The 14566-nt window shown below is 47.9% G+C and overlaps 1 protein-coding gene across 2 annotated transcripts in view; it reads right to left on the bottom strand.

The window, feature by feature from the left end:
- The window catches only part of slc12a1 (solute carrier family 12 member 1), a 93543-nt gene extending 81980 nt beyond the window's left edge, over positions 1-11563 (bottom strand). The window contains exons 1-2 of one of the 2 annotated variants that reach the window (XM_069902832.1): positions 11158-11563; positions 48-167 (exon numbers count right to left, since the gene is read on the bottom strand). In XM_069902832.1, the coding sequence (XP_069758933.1) occupies positions 48-167; positions 11158-11505 (468 nt within the window). In that variant the 5' untranslated portion in view covers positions 11506-11563. The remainder of the gene's footprint in view (positions 1-47; positions 168-11157) is intronic. The other variant, XM_069902833.1, reaches the window with a different exon arrangement.
- Between the last annotated feature and the right edge of the window lie 3003 nt (positions 11564-14566).

Raw genomic sequence — 14566 nt, 5'->3', positions numbered from 1 at the left:
TAATATTTCAATAGAAATAAACAGGTTGCAAAGCAGGATTTCCTTACCAGTACACCTTTGACCCATCCAAACCTCACTAATTCATTTTCTGGAGCCTTTCTTCCTTCTTCATCACTTACTGCACCATTGGCAACACCTTCCACTGTACCAGGAACGGATACAATATCCTACAGCAGAATAATAGATTTATTAATCAGAACATTGAAATGTATAATGATATTCAATTATTAAAAGGGAATTTACTCAAGGTCCAAAAGGTGTCAATTTCCAAATATATCCTTTTGTAATGGTGCCATGGCAGCCCTACAACTCCCAGAAGGCATCGAACCAGCCATCTGACGTCAGTGCTTGATAACGTCAGTGTGCCTCAAGCACGCAATTCAAGCTTTTAAAAGGTTGCGCGGTTGATGAAGAGTAAATCTATTTGATTCACTCTAAAAATGCCTTGTGTGGTTATTTCATCAGGTCCACTGTGATTCCAGTGGCTACAATTGGTGACCCCGACATGTCCAAAAACATAATTTTGGACAAACATGGACTCTGCAGCTGTTGCTGTGAAACTACAACCTTTTTGGACAGCTGAGCCTGAACTGTGGTTCCAACAGGCTGAAGCATAATTTAACCTTCGCAAAGTCGAATTGGACACCACTCGCTATTACCATCTTGTCAGTGCCCTGGACCAGGCCTTCGCTAAGAGGGTCGACAACTTCCTACAGGATCCACCACATGCCAGCAAACATGACACTTTAAAAAGGACTTTTATTACGTGTATATCCCATAGGGAAAGGACAGCCAAACTACTACATTTCGATGCATTGGGAGACCGCGTCCCTTCAGAACTATGGATGAAATGCTGTTCCTGGCAGCTGGTGAAAGGCCCAATATGTTATTCGAGCAGCTCTTTTTAGAGCAAATGTCTGATGATATTAGGCTCTTGTTATCCATGTGTTCATTTGAAGACCCAAGGACTATAGCGGCGGAGACAGACATTTAGATTTCAGATTGATTGTCAGAGTACATACATGACATCACACACAACCCTGAGATTCCTTTTTCCTGCAGGCACAGCAGGATTTGGTAGTTCCAAAAAAATTGTAGTGTAAAAAATAAACAAATAAAAGTACTGTAAATAGATAATGAATGTAAACTGACTGTGCAATACAGAGAACAAGAAAAATCAATAAAGTGCACAAATAAGAGCCCTTAAACAAGTCTGTTTGTCATGTGGAGGCTGATGGTGAAGGGGTAGCAGCTGTTCCTGAACCTGATGGTGAGAGTCTTGTGGTACCTACACCTCTTTCCTAACGGCAGCATGGAGAACAGAGCACACACTGGGTGTGTGGATCTTTGATGATTGCTGTTGTCCTGATGGCAGTATTCCCAGTAGATGTACTCAGTAGTGGGGAGGGTTTTGCCTGTGATGTCTTGGGCTGGGTCCACTCAAGAGTTTTGGTGTCCCCCTACCAGACCGTGATGCAGCCGGTCAGCACACCTTCCACTACACCTCTAGAAATTTGCCAGGTTCCTGGTGTCATACCAAACATCACAAACTCCTGAGGAAGTAGAGGTGCTAATGTGGTTTCTTCATGATACCATTGGTATATTGGGTCCAGGAAAGATTCTCAGAGATAGTGACTCTCAAGAATCTAAGTTTACTCCACCTCCAATCCCCCAATAATCACTGGATTGTGTACCTCTGGCTTTCCTTTCCTGAAGTCAACAATCAGCTCCTTAGTTTTGGTATTATTGAGTGCAAGGTTGTTGGTGCACCATTCAGCCAAGTATTCAATCTCCATCCTGTATACTGATTTGTTCCCTTCCTTTATACAACCCACTTCTGTGGTATCATCAGAAAATTTGTAGATCGTGTTATTGTCAAGCTGAGCTATACAGTCATAGATGTAAAGTATAGCAGGGGACTAAGAATATAGCCATGTGGTGCAACAGTACTGATGGAGATTGTGAAGGAAAAGTTTTTACAAATCTTCACCGATTGTGGTCTGGAGGTAAGGAAATCCTTGATCCAATTACACAGTGGAGTGTTAACTCCCAGGTCTTGGAGTATGCTGATCAGTCTGAGTGAATGATGGTGTTAAATGTTGAACTGTAGTTGATAAAGAGCATCCTGATGTCTGCATCTTTGCTGTCCAGGTGTCCCAAGGCTTTGAATAGATCCAGTAAGATGGCATCGGCCATAGACCAGTTTCTAGGATAGGCGAACTGGAATGGATCCAGGTTTCCTCCCACCCTTCAAAATGTTTGGGGGTTGAAGGTTAATTGGGATATTTGGGTGGCACAAGCTTGTGGGCCAGAAGGGCCTGTTACCACGCTGTATGTCTAAATTAAGATCACGGCGGATCTTTTACCTCAGTGCTATTGTCCTGTGCTAACCTCATGATCCTCGATTTTCACGTTATCTAAAAAAATTCATCAATCTGTCTTGAACAGTGAATGTTCATCCTAGGTGGAAAATTACAAGGCTCTGCCTCCCTTCCAGTACAGACATTATTTTCTCCTTTAGCATGAAAAGACTGATCCTTTATTTTAAGCCAGTGACACAGTTCAAGACAGCCCACCCTAACTCTTACTGCATCCACCCTAACAAACCCCACAAGAACTTCATACATTTCAATGAGATAATTTTGCATTCTTAAGAGCTCAAAGTACAGGTCCAGCATGCTTAGCCACTCCTCATTTGATAAACCCTCATTCCAGAAATCAATCTGCTAAACCTTCACAGTATTCCCTCATTGCAAGGACATCCAACCTTACACAGAAGGATCAGTGTTGTATAAGATATTTCCTGTCATATCTCATCAGCATATTATACAATCGGACAAAGGCAGCTCTGATTTTATTGAGAAGTTGCAATACAGACAAAATAACGTCCATTTTTCATTTTCTCTCATTAATTTGGACACAAGATCTTCTGAACATCAGTACTATTCAAAAACTGATGTTTGCTACCAAAGTAAAAATCACCTTTTTCCATTTTACAGTATACTGCAACTGCTCACTTACTTAACCCATCTCCCTGTATCCGTCCCACAGTTCTCGCTCAACACAAGCAAACACGATCCCCTCACTCAAATAGAGTGGGGCCAAAGGGGCTATACTGCACCGTACTCTTCTATGTTTTATATGCGTCACAGACTCCTGATCTGATCATGACCTGCTCATTCCTAATTTATTATTTCACACTAGTAGATAATTTCAGTATCAAACTCTTCCATTTTATTTAATAATTTTGTGGAAATCTAAAGGCCTTTGAAAATCCAAAGACATCTCTGAAAGGTTACTCTTTGCTATGCTGGTAGTTTCAACTTCAAAATTCCAACATGTTTGTCAAACACAATTTCTTTCATAAACCCATATCAACGTTGCTCTAACCTAATATTTTCTAATTGGCCCGTTACCACAACTTAAACAACAGACCCTAGTATTTTCTCTACCATTGATGTTAGGCAACTGTCAAGTACGCTCACCTTCCTTGAATAGTAGGGCAACACTTGCTATTTTTCCAGATGTGAGAACTGATCGAGAACCTGGGATTTGTTTTTTGCAAGATGACAAATTGATTCACCATCTCTACAGTTATCCCCTTCAAAATCCTGAAGAAGGGTCAAGCCTAAAATGTTGGTTATCCTTTGGTTACCATTCCTTCGGAAGAAAGGTTCCCAAAGGGCCTTAGGCACTGAAGGTTTCCTGATCATGTCAGAGGTTTAGATCTGGAGCTCAGGTTGCCAATGGATCAAATAGGAGTTTCTGCGGCTGTGGGAGTCCTGGAGGTGAATCAACGGACACTCAATATCTCTGAAGGGACTGTCTTTTCCTTCTCTTTCTCTTGTACTGTAAGCGACACTAATGGTGACTCTTTGTTTACCTTATTGCAGGCAAAAGGCAATTTCATATAATTTTACACAAAAAAGGATTCTTGAATCTTCCTCGACTTCCTACGGATGCTGCGTGACCCACTGAGTTTCTCAAGCACATTTGTCCACTGCACTTGACCCCAGCATCAGCAGGCTTTCAATTAATAGGAATCTAGCATGGGTGTCCTTGTAATCCAGGTGCCTCATGGCAGAGAGCTTGGCAGGGAGATGGCACCTGTTAAGATAGCAATTAAATTGTAGTGGATTAAGGTTGGCTGGAATGCTGGAGTTGGAGTTGATGTGGGCCATGACCTGCCCTTTGAAGCATTGCAAGATGATGGATGTCAGATAGTTATTGAGGCACGTCTTGTTTTTCTTTGGCACTGGAAATAATAGTGGATCTTAGAGCAGGTGGTAACTTCATCTTATGGCAGGGAGAGGCCAAATATGTGCAAATAGTCCTGGCAGCTGGTTTGTGTGGGTTCAAGGCATGGCCAGACCAGATGATTTTCATGGTTCACTTTCAGGAAGGCTGACCTGACATTTGCAACAGTGATCTGGGGTACAGGTGCTCATAAGGCAGTCAAGATGAGTGACATTAACTCATCAATTTGGTTCAAAGCAAGAAGAGAATGCACCAACTTCATCAGGGAAGACATGTTGATGTCCTCAATTCTTCCTGGCTAATCTTTGCTGCCCATAATTGTATCCATATCTTGTCAAATTTGATGATTATCTAAAGAGTTCTTCTGGGCCTCTAGCTTGGTCTGGTATTTCCTCAGCTTCTCTAGGCTTTGTGGAGATCATGCCTGGATTTCTCACAGATTAGCATCTCCCAACTTGAATGGCAATATTAAGCAGCATGAGAAACTTCGCTGCATCGCACAAGTTCTGCATCAACTTCAGGAAATAAGTATTGACCTGCGTGGGTTCTTTTCAGGATTGCACATTCAGCAGGAATTAAAGGGCTCTGTACACAAAAGATGGGCAAAAGCATGAAAAATAACAATTCAATTATTTGGTTAGATATTAATTGGTTAATAAATCCTTAATCCAAAGAAAATTCACTAATTCATTTGTTCAGTGGTCACTGGCCACAGGCAAAGCTGCAAAAATTAGTATGTGGTTTGCTGCCTGACAAGAAACATTACCACAAATGTTACAGATGCACAATGCATTCTTCTACAAAGTAATCATAGCAGGAAAACCAAAGAACTTTTAAGATCCACATATGCAAACACTGATGTCCAAACTTCCCAAAAGGTACCACCCGTAGCGAGCGGCCAAACGCACCACGCCCAAAACGGCGACCCAACACCAGGAGCCTGCGGCCTACACAGCCAGCCGAGAAGGGCTACACGCTTTGAAGTCAGTGCTCAACTCAGCAGCACGCGGCTGCAACGCCCCACTTCAATGGGCTGGCCAGTGGCAGCCAGTCAGGTGGAGCTAAGGAAACAGCCACACCCGGGGATGGGGGGGCTCCTGGGTAGCACTAAATGACCAATTCCAGAAAGCGGATCATAATGCCAACAGTCGCAACCAGCATCATGGACCCAAAGAATGAGCGACCAGCCTGAATCAACGCAGTCTCATTAAAGCTATCACAGCCACAGGTGTGGTTCCAACAAGCCGAGGTGCAGTTCACCATGCGGAACATCAGTCAACAATACCAGCTTCTATTATGTGGTCGATACCCTCAAACAGGACATGACTGCTCAACTTACAGACTTCCTCCAGAATAAGGGAAGTATCAGGCCATCAAGGAGATACTAACTAAGCTTTCAGGCTTTCACGGCATGAGCATGCCACTCATCTGCAACACATGGATTGTTTAGGGGTCAGGGCCATACTCCTTGTGCTCTATTCGAGCAAATTTTCATGGAGAGGTTACCCGAGGACATCATAGCTGAAGAGGACTTTGCGGACCCCAGAAAGATTGCCGCCAGAGCCGACCTGCTCTGGGCGGAAAAAAGCAGCACCTGCGTTTTGTTAGACCACATGGGCTCTTCTCGTCAACATCGGCCTACCAGGAGGCCACTCAACAGACCACTCAGCAAGTCTTCCTCTAAGCCTGCAAACCCCAGTGAGCCGTAATGTTTCTACCATCAGTGATGGGGTGCTGAGGCCCACCAATGCCATTCACCCTGCAGGTTCCCAGGAAATGCCAACGCCGGCTGTCTTTAGTGGCTGCCCTACACATCAGCCTTCTCCACGTCCGGGATACAGTATCAGGCCGATGCTTCCTGGTCAACATCCTTCCATCTACGACACATGCCACTGGAAGGCATTGGAGGCGGGATACGAGCTGTCAATAACTCTTCAATGCAGACACGGCACCCATACTATCCGCCTCCATTTCAGCAATCACTGCTTCACTTAGCAGATGTCCACCAGCCTCTCCTCAGGATGGACTTCCTGAGGGCCAACTCCCTCCTAGTCAACATCAAGGGCCACCAGTTAGAACACAAAAAGACCTTGCAATGGAAGGCACCAAACTCCCCACCTACACTCAGTGGCAAGTCCAAGCAATGAGTTCACCAAGATTCTAGCCGAGTTCCCCTCCAACGCAATGCCGCACTTTTAACTCCACTGAGCCCGAACACGGGGTAAGGCAATCATATCTTCACTAAAGGCCCCCCACTTCACGCCAGAGCATGCCACCTCCCGCCAGATAAACTCCACCTCGCCAAGTAGGTGGTTTTTTTTTAAATAGAGGAAATCAGTATTGTCCACCGCTCCAACAGTCCCTGGCCTTCCCCCCACCACCACCCCCAAATGGTCCCTAAAGCATCAGGGGGGGGTGGAGGTCAGAGACCATGTGGGGACTACCACCAGTTAAATGAAGCCAGATAGATACCCTGTCCCCTATATTCCACAAACCTGAAGGGAGCATAGATATTTTCCAAAATCAACAATCCCCATCCACCCTGAGGATATCGCAAAGACTGCCATTATTACACCATTTGGGCTGTTGGAATTCCTCAGAATGCCTTTTGGCCTAAAAATGGTGCACAGACCTTTCAAAGGCTTATGAATGCTGAGGGCAAGAATTTGAAGTGTGTTCATCTACCTCGATGACATTCTGATTGCAAGCCATGACTGTGCCGAACACGTCGCTCACATCAGACAGTGGTCCCACAGATTGAGTGAGTTTGGCCTGACAATTAATCCAGCAAAATGCCAGTTCAGCAAAGACTCAATTGACTTTTTAGGTCACAGGATCGTCTGCCATAGAGATAAACCACTACCCGACAAGGAAGAGGCCGTTCAGCCATTCCCCAAGCCTACAACACTAAGGGGACTACAAGAATTTGCCAGCAAGGTGAATTTTTACTACAGATTCCTGCCAGGGGTGGCTCATACCATGAAACCTTTATTCTCCCTTATGACTGGTAAGAAGACAACGATTTCATGGAACCAAAAGGCATCCAATGCTTTCCAGGCAACAAAAGATGCCCCAGTTAATGCGGCCCTCCTGATGCACCCTAAAGCTGATGTCCCCACCGCTCTCACAGTGGACGCTTCTGACTTGACACAGCAGTAGTGGGGAGTCTTAGAACATTGGGTGAGTGGACCCTGGCAACCCCTTGCATTTTTCAGAAGACATTTGCAGGTGCCTGAAGTGAAATATAGAGCTTTTGATAGACAACTAACTTATGACATTGTTCTGGCAATCAGACATTTTAGATACTTCCTTGAGGGCAAGAAGTTTCAAATTTTTACATACCACAAGCCCTTCACTTTTGCCTTCATCAAGGCTTCTAACCCATGGTCAGGTAGTCAACATTGGCACATTTCATATATTTCAGAATCTTCTACTGATATTTTCAGTATATTGCAAGAAAATCCAATGTGGTGGTCAATGCCTTTTCACGTCCCACATTACAGGCAGGTACACATTTCAACATCTAGCATTGACTACAAGGCTCTGGCTGCGAACAAGGACATCAACACATATCGCACTGTGATTACCAGCCTCCAGTTGGAGGACGTACAGCTTGGCCCTGGGGAGCAGACCATCCTGTGCGACACGTCTACGGGTAAGCCTCATCCCATCATTCCTACTACCTGGAGGGGGCACATTTTCGAGGCCATACACAACCTAGCACACCCTGTCATCAAAACAACCATCAAAATGGTTGCTAGTCTGGCATGGCCTCCGCAAAAAGGTCAGCCAGTGGGCCAGGAATTGTACACCGTGCCAGACCTCGAAATTCCATACCCACACTAAAGCCCCCCCACAATCATTTAAACCGCCACGAAGCAGTTTCAGCTACTTCCACGTGGATCTGGTGGGCCCCCTAACAAATATCCAGAGGCGCACGCTACTTACTGGCCCTAGTAGACAGGTCAACCAGATGGCTGGAAGCCATCCCTTTGACTGAGACCCCCTACGGAAAAGTGTGCCAGGGACCTCCTGCACAACTGGGTGGCTAGGTTCAAGGTTCCAGAGCATATAACAGGGGGTCCCAATTTACCTCCGGCCTCTGGTCTAATCTCGCTAATCTCTGGGTACTCAGCTCCATCATACCACAGCTTACCACCCTCAGGCCAATGGTTGGGTGGAGCGATTCCATCGATACCTTAAAGCAGCTCTCATGGTCAGACTCATTGGCCGTAACTGGGTGGATGAGCTCCCGTGGGTACTCCTGGAGATCCGAGCCATTCCTAAAGAGGGCCTAGAGGTTTCTGCAGCCGAAATGGTGTACAGCGCACCATTAGTGATTCTGGGGGAATTCCTGGCTGCCAAAGACACTGGGGACAATTTCCCTGGGGCCGCCTTGGCACACTCACCCCAACACAGCCAAAGCTGCACAGCTCTCAGAAGACATTTGTACCTAAAGAACTTGAGACTTGTAAATATGTATTTGTCAGATGTGGGGAACAGACCCCCCACTACAGAGAGCTTACGAAGGCCCATACAAACTTATATAACACATCTTTTGGATATTGGGGATAGAAATGAGACTTTCACCCTGGACCAGCTCAAGCCGGCATTCCTTGATTCTGACCACCCGATCCATGACCCACCTCCATGTTGAAGGGGCAGGCCTCCCAAGCACAAGGCCTCTCCAAACGCCAATTCTGGAGAGGGGGGGGGGGGTGTCACGTAGGAGGCTGCTGAATGCACCACACACAAAGCAGCGACCTGACACCAGGAACCCACAACCTACACAGCCAGCCGAGATGGGCTACGCTCTTCAAAGTCAGCGCTCGACTCAGCAGCACGCGGCTGCAGCGCCCCACTCCAATGGGCTGGTCGGTGGTAGCCAATCGGGTGGAGCTAAGGAAATAGCCACACCTGGGGATGGGAGGGGCTCAATGATTGGCCGCTCCCCGGGTAGCACTAAATGACCAATCCCAGGAAGCGGATCGTAATGCTACAAGTCAGGTGGCATGATGACATCAGAGATGGGCTTCTGAGCCCTTTATAAGTAGAGCTCTTGGCACAATAAATCAGTATTGAATTCACTCCCATAGTGTGTGTCTCTTCGTTGTACGTAACCTCTCCAGCAGTTGCACCCCCTACACACCACTAATTTTAGTGGTTTTCTGAACTTAGACTCTTAGACATCTGTGCTGTGAACACCTTCCTGGTTTCCTATCAATGCTTGACAATTAGGGATTGAATCTTTGCCAGGCAAAACCCACCACAGACTCAGTGACGAGATTCTTTTGGACAGAAGTATGGCTGCAAGGGAAACGAGGTCTGCCCTGTATACAAATGTGCTGGAGAAACTTAGCAGGTCACACAGCATCTATAAGAAGTAAAGGGTTACCAACATTTAGATACCACTGATGTTATACAGCATTAAATTTCTCATCCCAAGCATTGTTACATCCTCCAAACCACATTTTACATTATCTCACTGAACTATGATCCAAGATTAGCATAGGAAACAATCAAGGAACAAAATACATACCACATGCAGACTGTTTATGCTATTTTCCCCTCATTATGAAGCAATTCTATTGAAAAGAACAAAATCAAAGTCTAGCAAAATAGTCTTGAATGGCTCTTCCTTGTTATAATATCTTCCAGCTAGCTAGGAACCATTCCCCAATTAACTTTCTAATTGTTATCCCGAGAATCATCCATACACATTTCTCTTCCAACTCCTCCATCATCCTTTGTTCCTTTATATTTCTCAGCTAAATGCTGAGAGTCTAAATTAAAGATCATTCAAAGAATACAGCATCTCCACTTTTGGCAACCAAATACCTTATCCAGAAACAACATGGAAAACGTCTCCAGCACAAAATGTACAGCCAAGTCTTGTATCTACTCTGGGTTATGCCGAAATTTGCTCCATCAAAAATCTTTAAGACCATTCAAAAGACTGTGCTTAACTATTAACTCCATTGTAATCTCAACCATTTCCACCTCTAAAACATCACTCAATTCATTTGCTACAATTTTTATTGATACCATTTTTATTTCTATTCCAATATATTGCTGCCAGATCCCCTCAATAAACTGAAGATCATCTAAAACCACTGCCATTAATTTGCTCCACCCTGTACAGCTACCAAAACCTTTTTCTTGATCTTTCAGCAAGGATTTTCCATCCTGGCTTTCGTTTCACTCCATAGCCTTTCAGCTCCCTATCTCAAGAGATGAGATTCTGAGATGGCCTGGCAAGGCACACGTTGAGATGATTTTCTCCTTACTGAGGAAATGTTGAATTAGGGGACTCGGTTTCCGAATAAGGAAATGCCAATTAAGGGAGATGGTAGCCTTCTCTCAGAAGAATTTTCCATCACATAGTGAATACATTCTAGCCCCAGATTAGATGGATCCATTGGAGAGTCAAGGATTTTGGAAACAGAAAGGGGAGCAGCCATAACAAATAAGTTGCAGGGGCACCAGATTCCATCATCTGCAATTTCTGCTCTTCCACCACCTGTCAGTTACAAGTAGAGCACCAGGGAGTAAATAATCAGCCCAGGCATCAGTCCTCCTTTACACAAAAAAATGCTTCCATCTAGCAAGGTAAAAACTTGCCCATAATTGATGTGATAATTTAATTTATCTCTTTCAGTAGCTCCGTTGCAAGATAACTTTTCTTACCCCCCACCCCCCTGCACAAAATCTTATTTTGCACCCAACTCAAGGAGCCTAATTTTGACGTCTCAGCCAAGGACGGACAACAAAACTCCCAAGAACTTTCAGGGTCCTCAGACTTGATTTTGTGCCCCAACCTCGGGGGCGGGGGCAGGGGCCTCAGAGCTCGCCGTTTAATGCAGCGTGAACACGATTAGCAGCGAGTGACCTCGCCCTCACCACCTTCAGATCCTCGTGAAGATCCGCCAGGGACGGCCTGCTGATTTTGATGCCACTGAAGCTCCCTGTATTGCGGTAGAAGTCGATGCGGGGCACCCTGTCCACCGTGTTGTGCCCGAAGGTCTTGGTGTGGCTGTCGTACGCCTGGAACAGGGTGTCGGGGCGGAGGGGGTCGCAGCTCGGGAAGTCGCTGCCGCCCGGGCCCTGGTACTCGAACCGATGAAAGCGACCCTGCTCATCCTCCCCGCTGAAGGGAGAGGCGACGTAGTCGGGCGGCTGCTCGTCCACCAGCTTCACATGGAAACGGCTGCAGGACATCCCTGCTGCGTCCCGGGGCTCGCTCTGCATGGGGCCGCCTGCAGGCCCAGGCCGGGGGGGCAACGACCGCCTCCTCCTGCACCTGGCCCCCCCTCAGCCGCCCCCTCCCCTCCTCTGTCCCTCAGCCGCCCCTTCACCTCCTCTCTCTCCCTCCCCTCCTCTCTCTCCCTCAGCCGCCCCCCTCCTACTCCTCTCTCCCTCAGCCGCCCCCCCTCCTACTCCTCTCTCCCTCAGCCGCCCCCTCCTCCTCCTCTCTCCCTCAGCCGCCCCCTCCTCCTCCTCTCCCGCAGCCGCCCCCTCCTCCTCCTCTCCCGCAGCCGCCCCCCTCCTCCTCCTCTCTCCCTCAGCCGCCCCCCTCCTCCTCCTCTCTCCCTCAGCCGCCCCCCTCCTCCTCCTCTCTCCCTCAGCCGCCCCCCTCCTCCGCTCTCCCTCAGCCGCCCCCTCCTCCTCCTCTCTCCCTCAGCCGCCCCCCTCCTCCGCTCTCCCTCAGCCGCCCCCCTCCTCCTCCTCTCTCCCTCAGCCGCCCCCCTCCTCCTCCTCCTCTCTCCCTCAGCCGCCCCCCTCCTCCTCCTCTCTCCCTCAGCCGCCCCCCTCCTCCTCCTTTCTCCCTCAGCCGCCCCCCTCCTCCTCCTCTCTCCCTCAGACGCCCCCCCTCCTCCTCCTCTCTCCCTCAGCCGCCCCCCTCCTCCTCTCTCCCCCTCAGCCGCCCCCCTCCTCCTCCTCCTCTCTCCTTCCTCTCTCCCTCAGCCGCCCCCCTCCTCCTCCTCTCTCCCTCAGCCGCCCCCCTCCTCCTCCTCTCTCCCTCAGCCGCCCCCTCCTCCTCCTCCTCCTCTCTCCCTCAGCCGCCCCCCTCCTCCTCCTCTCTCCCTCAGCCGCCCCCCTCCTCCTCCTCCTCCTCTCTCCCTCAGCCGCCCCCCTCCTCCTCCTCCTCCTCTCTCCCTCAGCCGCCCCCCTCCTCCTCTTCCTCCTCTCTCCCTCAGCCGCCCCCCTCCTACTCCTCCTCTCTCCCTCAGCCGCCCCCCTCCTACTCCTCTCTCCCTCAGCCACCCCCCTCCTACTCCTCTCTCCCTCAGCCGCCCCCCTCCTCCTCCTCCTCTCTCCCTCAGCCGCCCCCCTCCTACTCCTCTCTCCCTCAGCCGCCCCCCTCCTACTCCTCTCTCCCTCAGCCGCCCCCCTCCTACTCCTCTCTCCCTCAGCCGCCCCCCTCCTACTCCTCTCTCCCTCAGCCGCCCCCCTCCTACTCCTCTCTCCCTCAGCCGCCCCCCTCCTACTCCTCTCTCCCTCAGCCGCCCCCTCCTACTCCTCTCTCCCTCAGCCGCCCCCCTCCTACTCCTCTCTCCCTCAGCCGCCCCCCTCCTACTCCTCTCTCCCTCAGCCGCCCCCTCCTACTCCTCTCTCCCTCAGCCGCCCCCCTCCTACTCCTCTCTCCCTCAGCCGCCGCCGTCTCCCCAGCAGAAGCTGCTTTCCCGCCTCTTTTATAGCGCCAGCCTCTCCCTCGCGCACGTGCGCGGGGGGGGCGGAGCGCCAGCCTCGCGCATGCGCGTCAGCAGGCGGGTAACCTGCGCGCTTCTGTTGCAAGTTGAAGCAACATTTTCCCGCCCGCACCCCCCACCTTCAGTGAAGTTTGCGGAAGATACTCTCTTCCCCGTTAATAGGACTCTTGCTACTTAGAGATCTGACTTGCATTGGTTGGATGAGACATTTATATGTTATAATGAGCAGATCTGATAAGGCATTTACAGTTTTCAGTGGATCAATCCTGATTTCTGTGCAGATCTTGAACCTTCAGATCTTGAACTTTGTTTATTCGGCTTAAATGGTTCGGTAAAGAGGGTAATAGTATAAAACAAACATCTAAATCAGGGCCACTTAAATGGGGTAAAATACGAAAAATTGCAAATGCTGCAATGAGAAAATCCTGCAACCCTGCAGCATCTGTGTTCAAGTGATTTAACTTTTCGGATCAACGATCCTACGGAAACTAGGTTTTCGCATTCCAGAATTGCTGCCGGATCTTTCTAACATTTGACTTTTCATCTTGGTTTCGATCTACGTTCATTTCGAGGTGCCGTGCACTTATTAATTCAGGGCAAAGTTCTGAGCTGAAGTGCACGATCAAGCGAAACGAGCAAAATTGTAAGTCTGCATTAAATTCAGGTTCGATGAGAACACCAAACTGTGGAGATCACCAAGGACAGAATTATTCGCCCTTTCTCTGACAATCAACTCGGGGGTTTTTTGTGCAATCATATCCGAGTCTGAAGACCGGACTGTGGAACTGTTCGTATCTCAACACAGCAAGATGAAAACTGACACAGTCCAATAAATACGTTGGTGTGATTATAAAAACACAAAATGCTGGAGAAACCGTATCCTTTATGTAACAGATATGTAACATACATAATGTATAAATACAGTTATGTAACATACATCACTGACAATTCGGGCTTGAGCCCTTACCACCTTGTCTACAAGGTGATTTACTTCTCTTTCTCATGCTAATAAAGGCAATTTCTTGTAATATTACATTTCTCTTTTATTATTCAGATCTGATCTGTTCTGCAAAGCAAACCGCTCAAGTAGATTCTGAATACTTTAAAATTACAAACTGGGCAGTCAAAATTGCAACATGAAGAGGAGAGTCAGAGAGAGATAGTATTCCCTAAGTGAAACACTGTCACTGTGGTTGAAGTTAAAACACAACTCAGCAGGTCAAACCGTGTTCTTCATATAGCGAAGATAAAGATATCTCACCAACGTTTCTCAAGCCCGAAGCATTGGTGAGATATCTTTACTCTTGCTATATAGAGGACACGGTTTGACCTGCTGAGTTTCTCCAGCGTTGTGTTTTTACAGACAGTATTCCCTGTTAGTTTCGAATATTTGACTGAATTACTTCAACCCATGCAGCTTTTTACCGTAACATTCACTTCACTTTTATTTGGAGAATAAAACCTGTGGTCCATTAAAATTCCCAAAGGACCACACCATTTGCTACTTCCCCTCCATATGCCCTTCTCCCACAGAAAGCAGCTTCTGAAGGACTTCGTCCGATTTTAGTGGAAAATGGTTAAAATCCCAGCCTGGCTGA

The sequence above is a fragment of the Narcine bancroftii genome, chromosome 11 (assembly GCF_036971445.1).
Source record: "Narcine bancroftii isolate sNarBan1 chromosome 11, sNarBan1.hap1, whole genome shotgun sequence".
Classification (NCBI taxonomy): domain Eukaryota; kingdom Metazoa; phylum Chordata; class Chondrichthyes; order Torpediniformes; family Narcinidae; genus Narcine; species Narcine bancroftii.
Note: the sequence above shows the minus strand (reverse complement) of the source record. Positions and strands in the feature narration are given on the sequence as shown.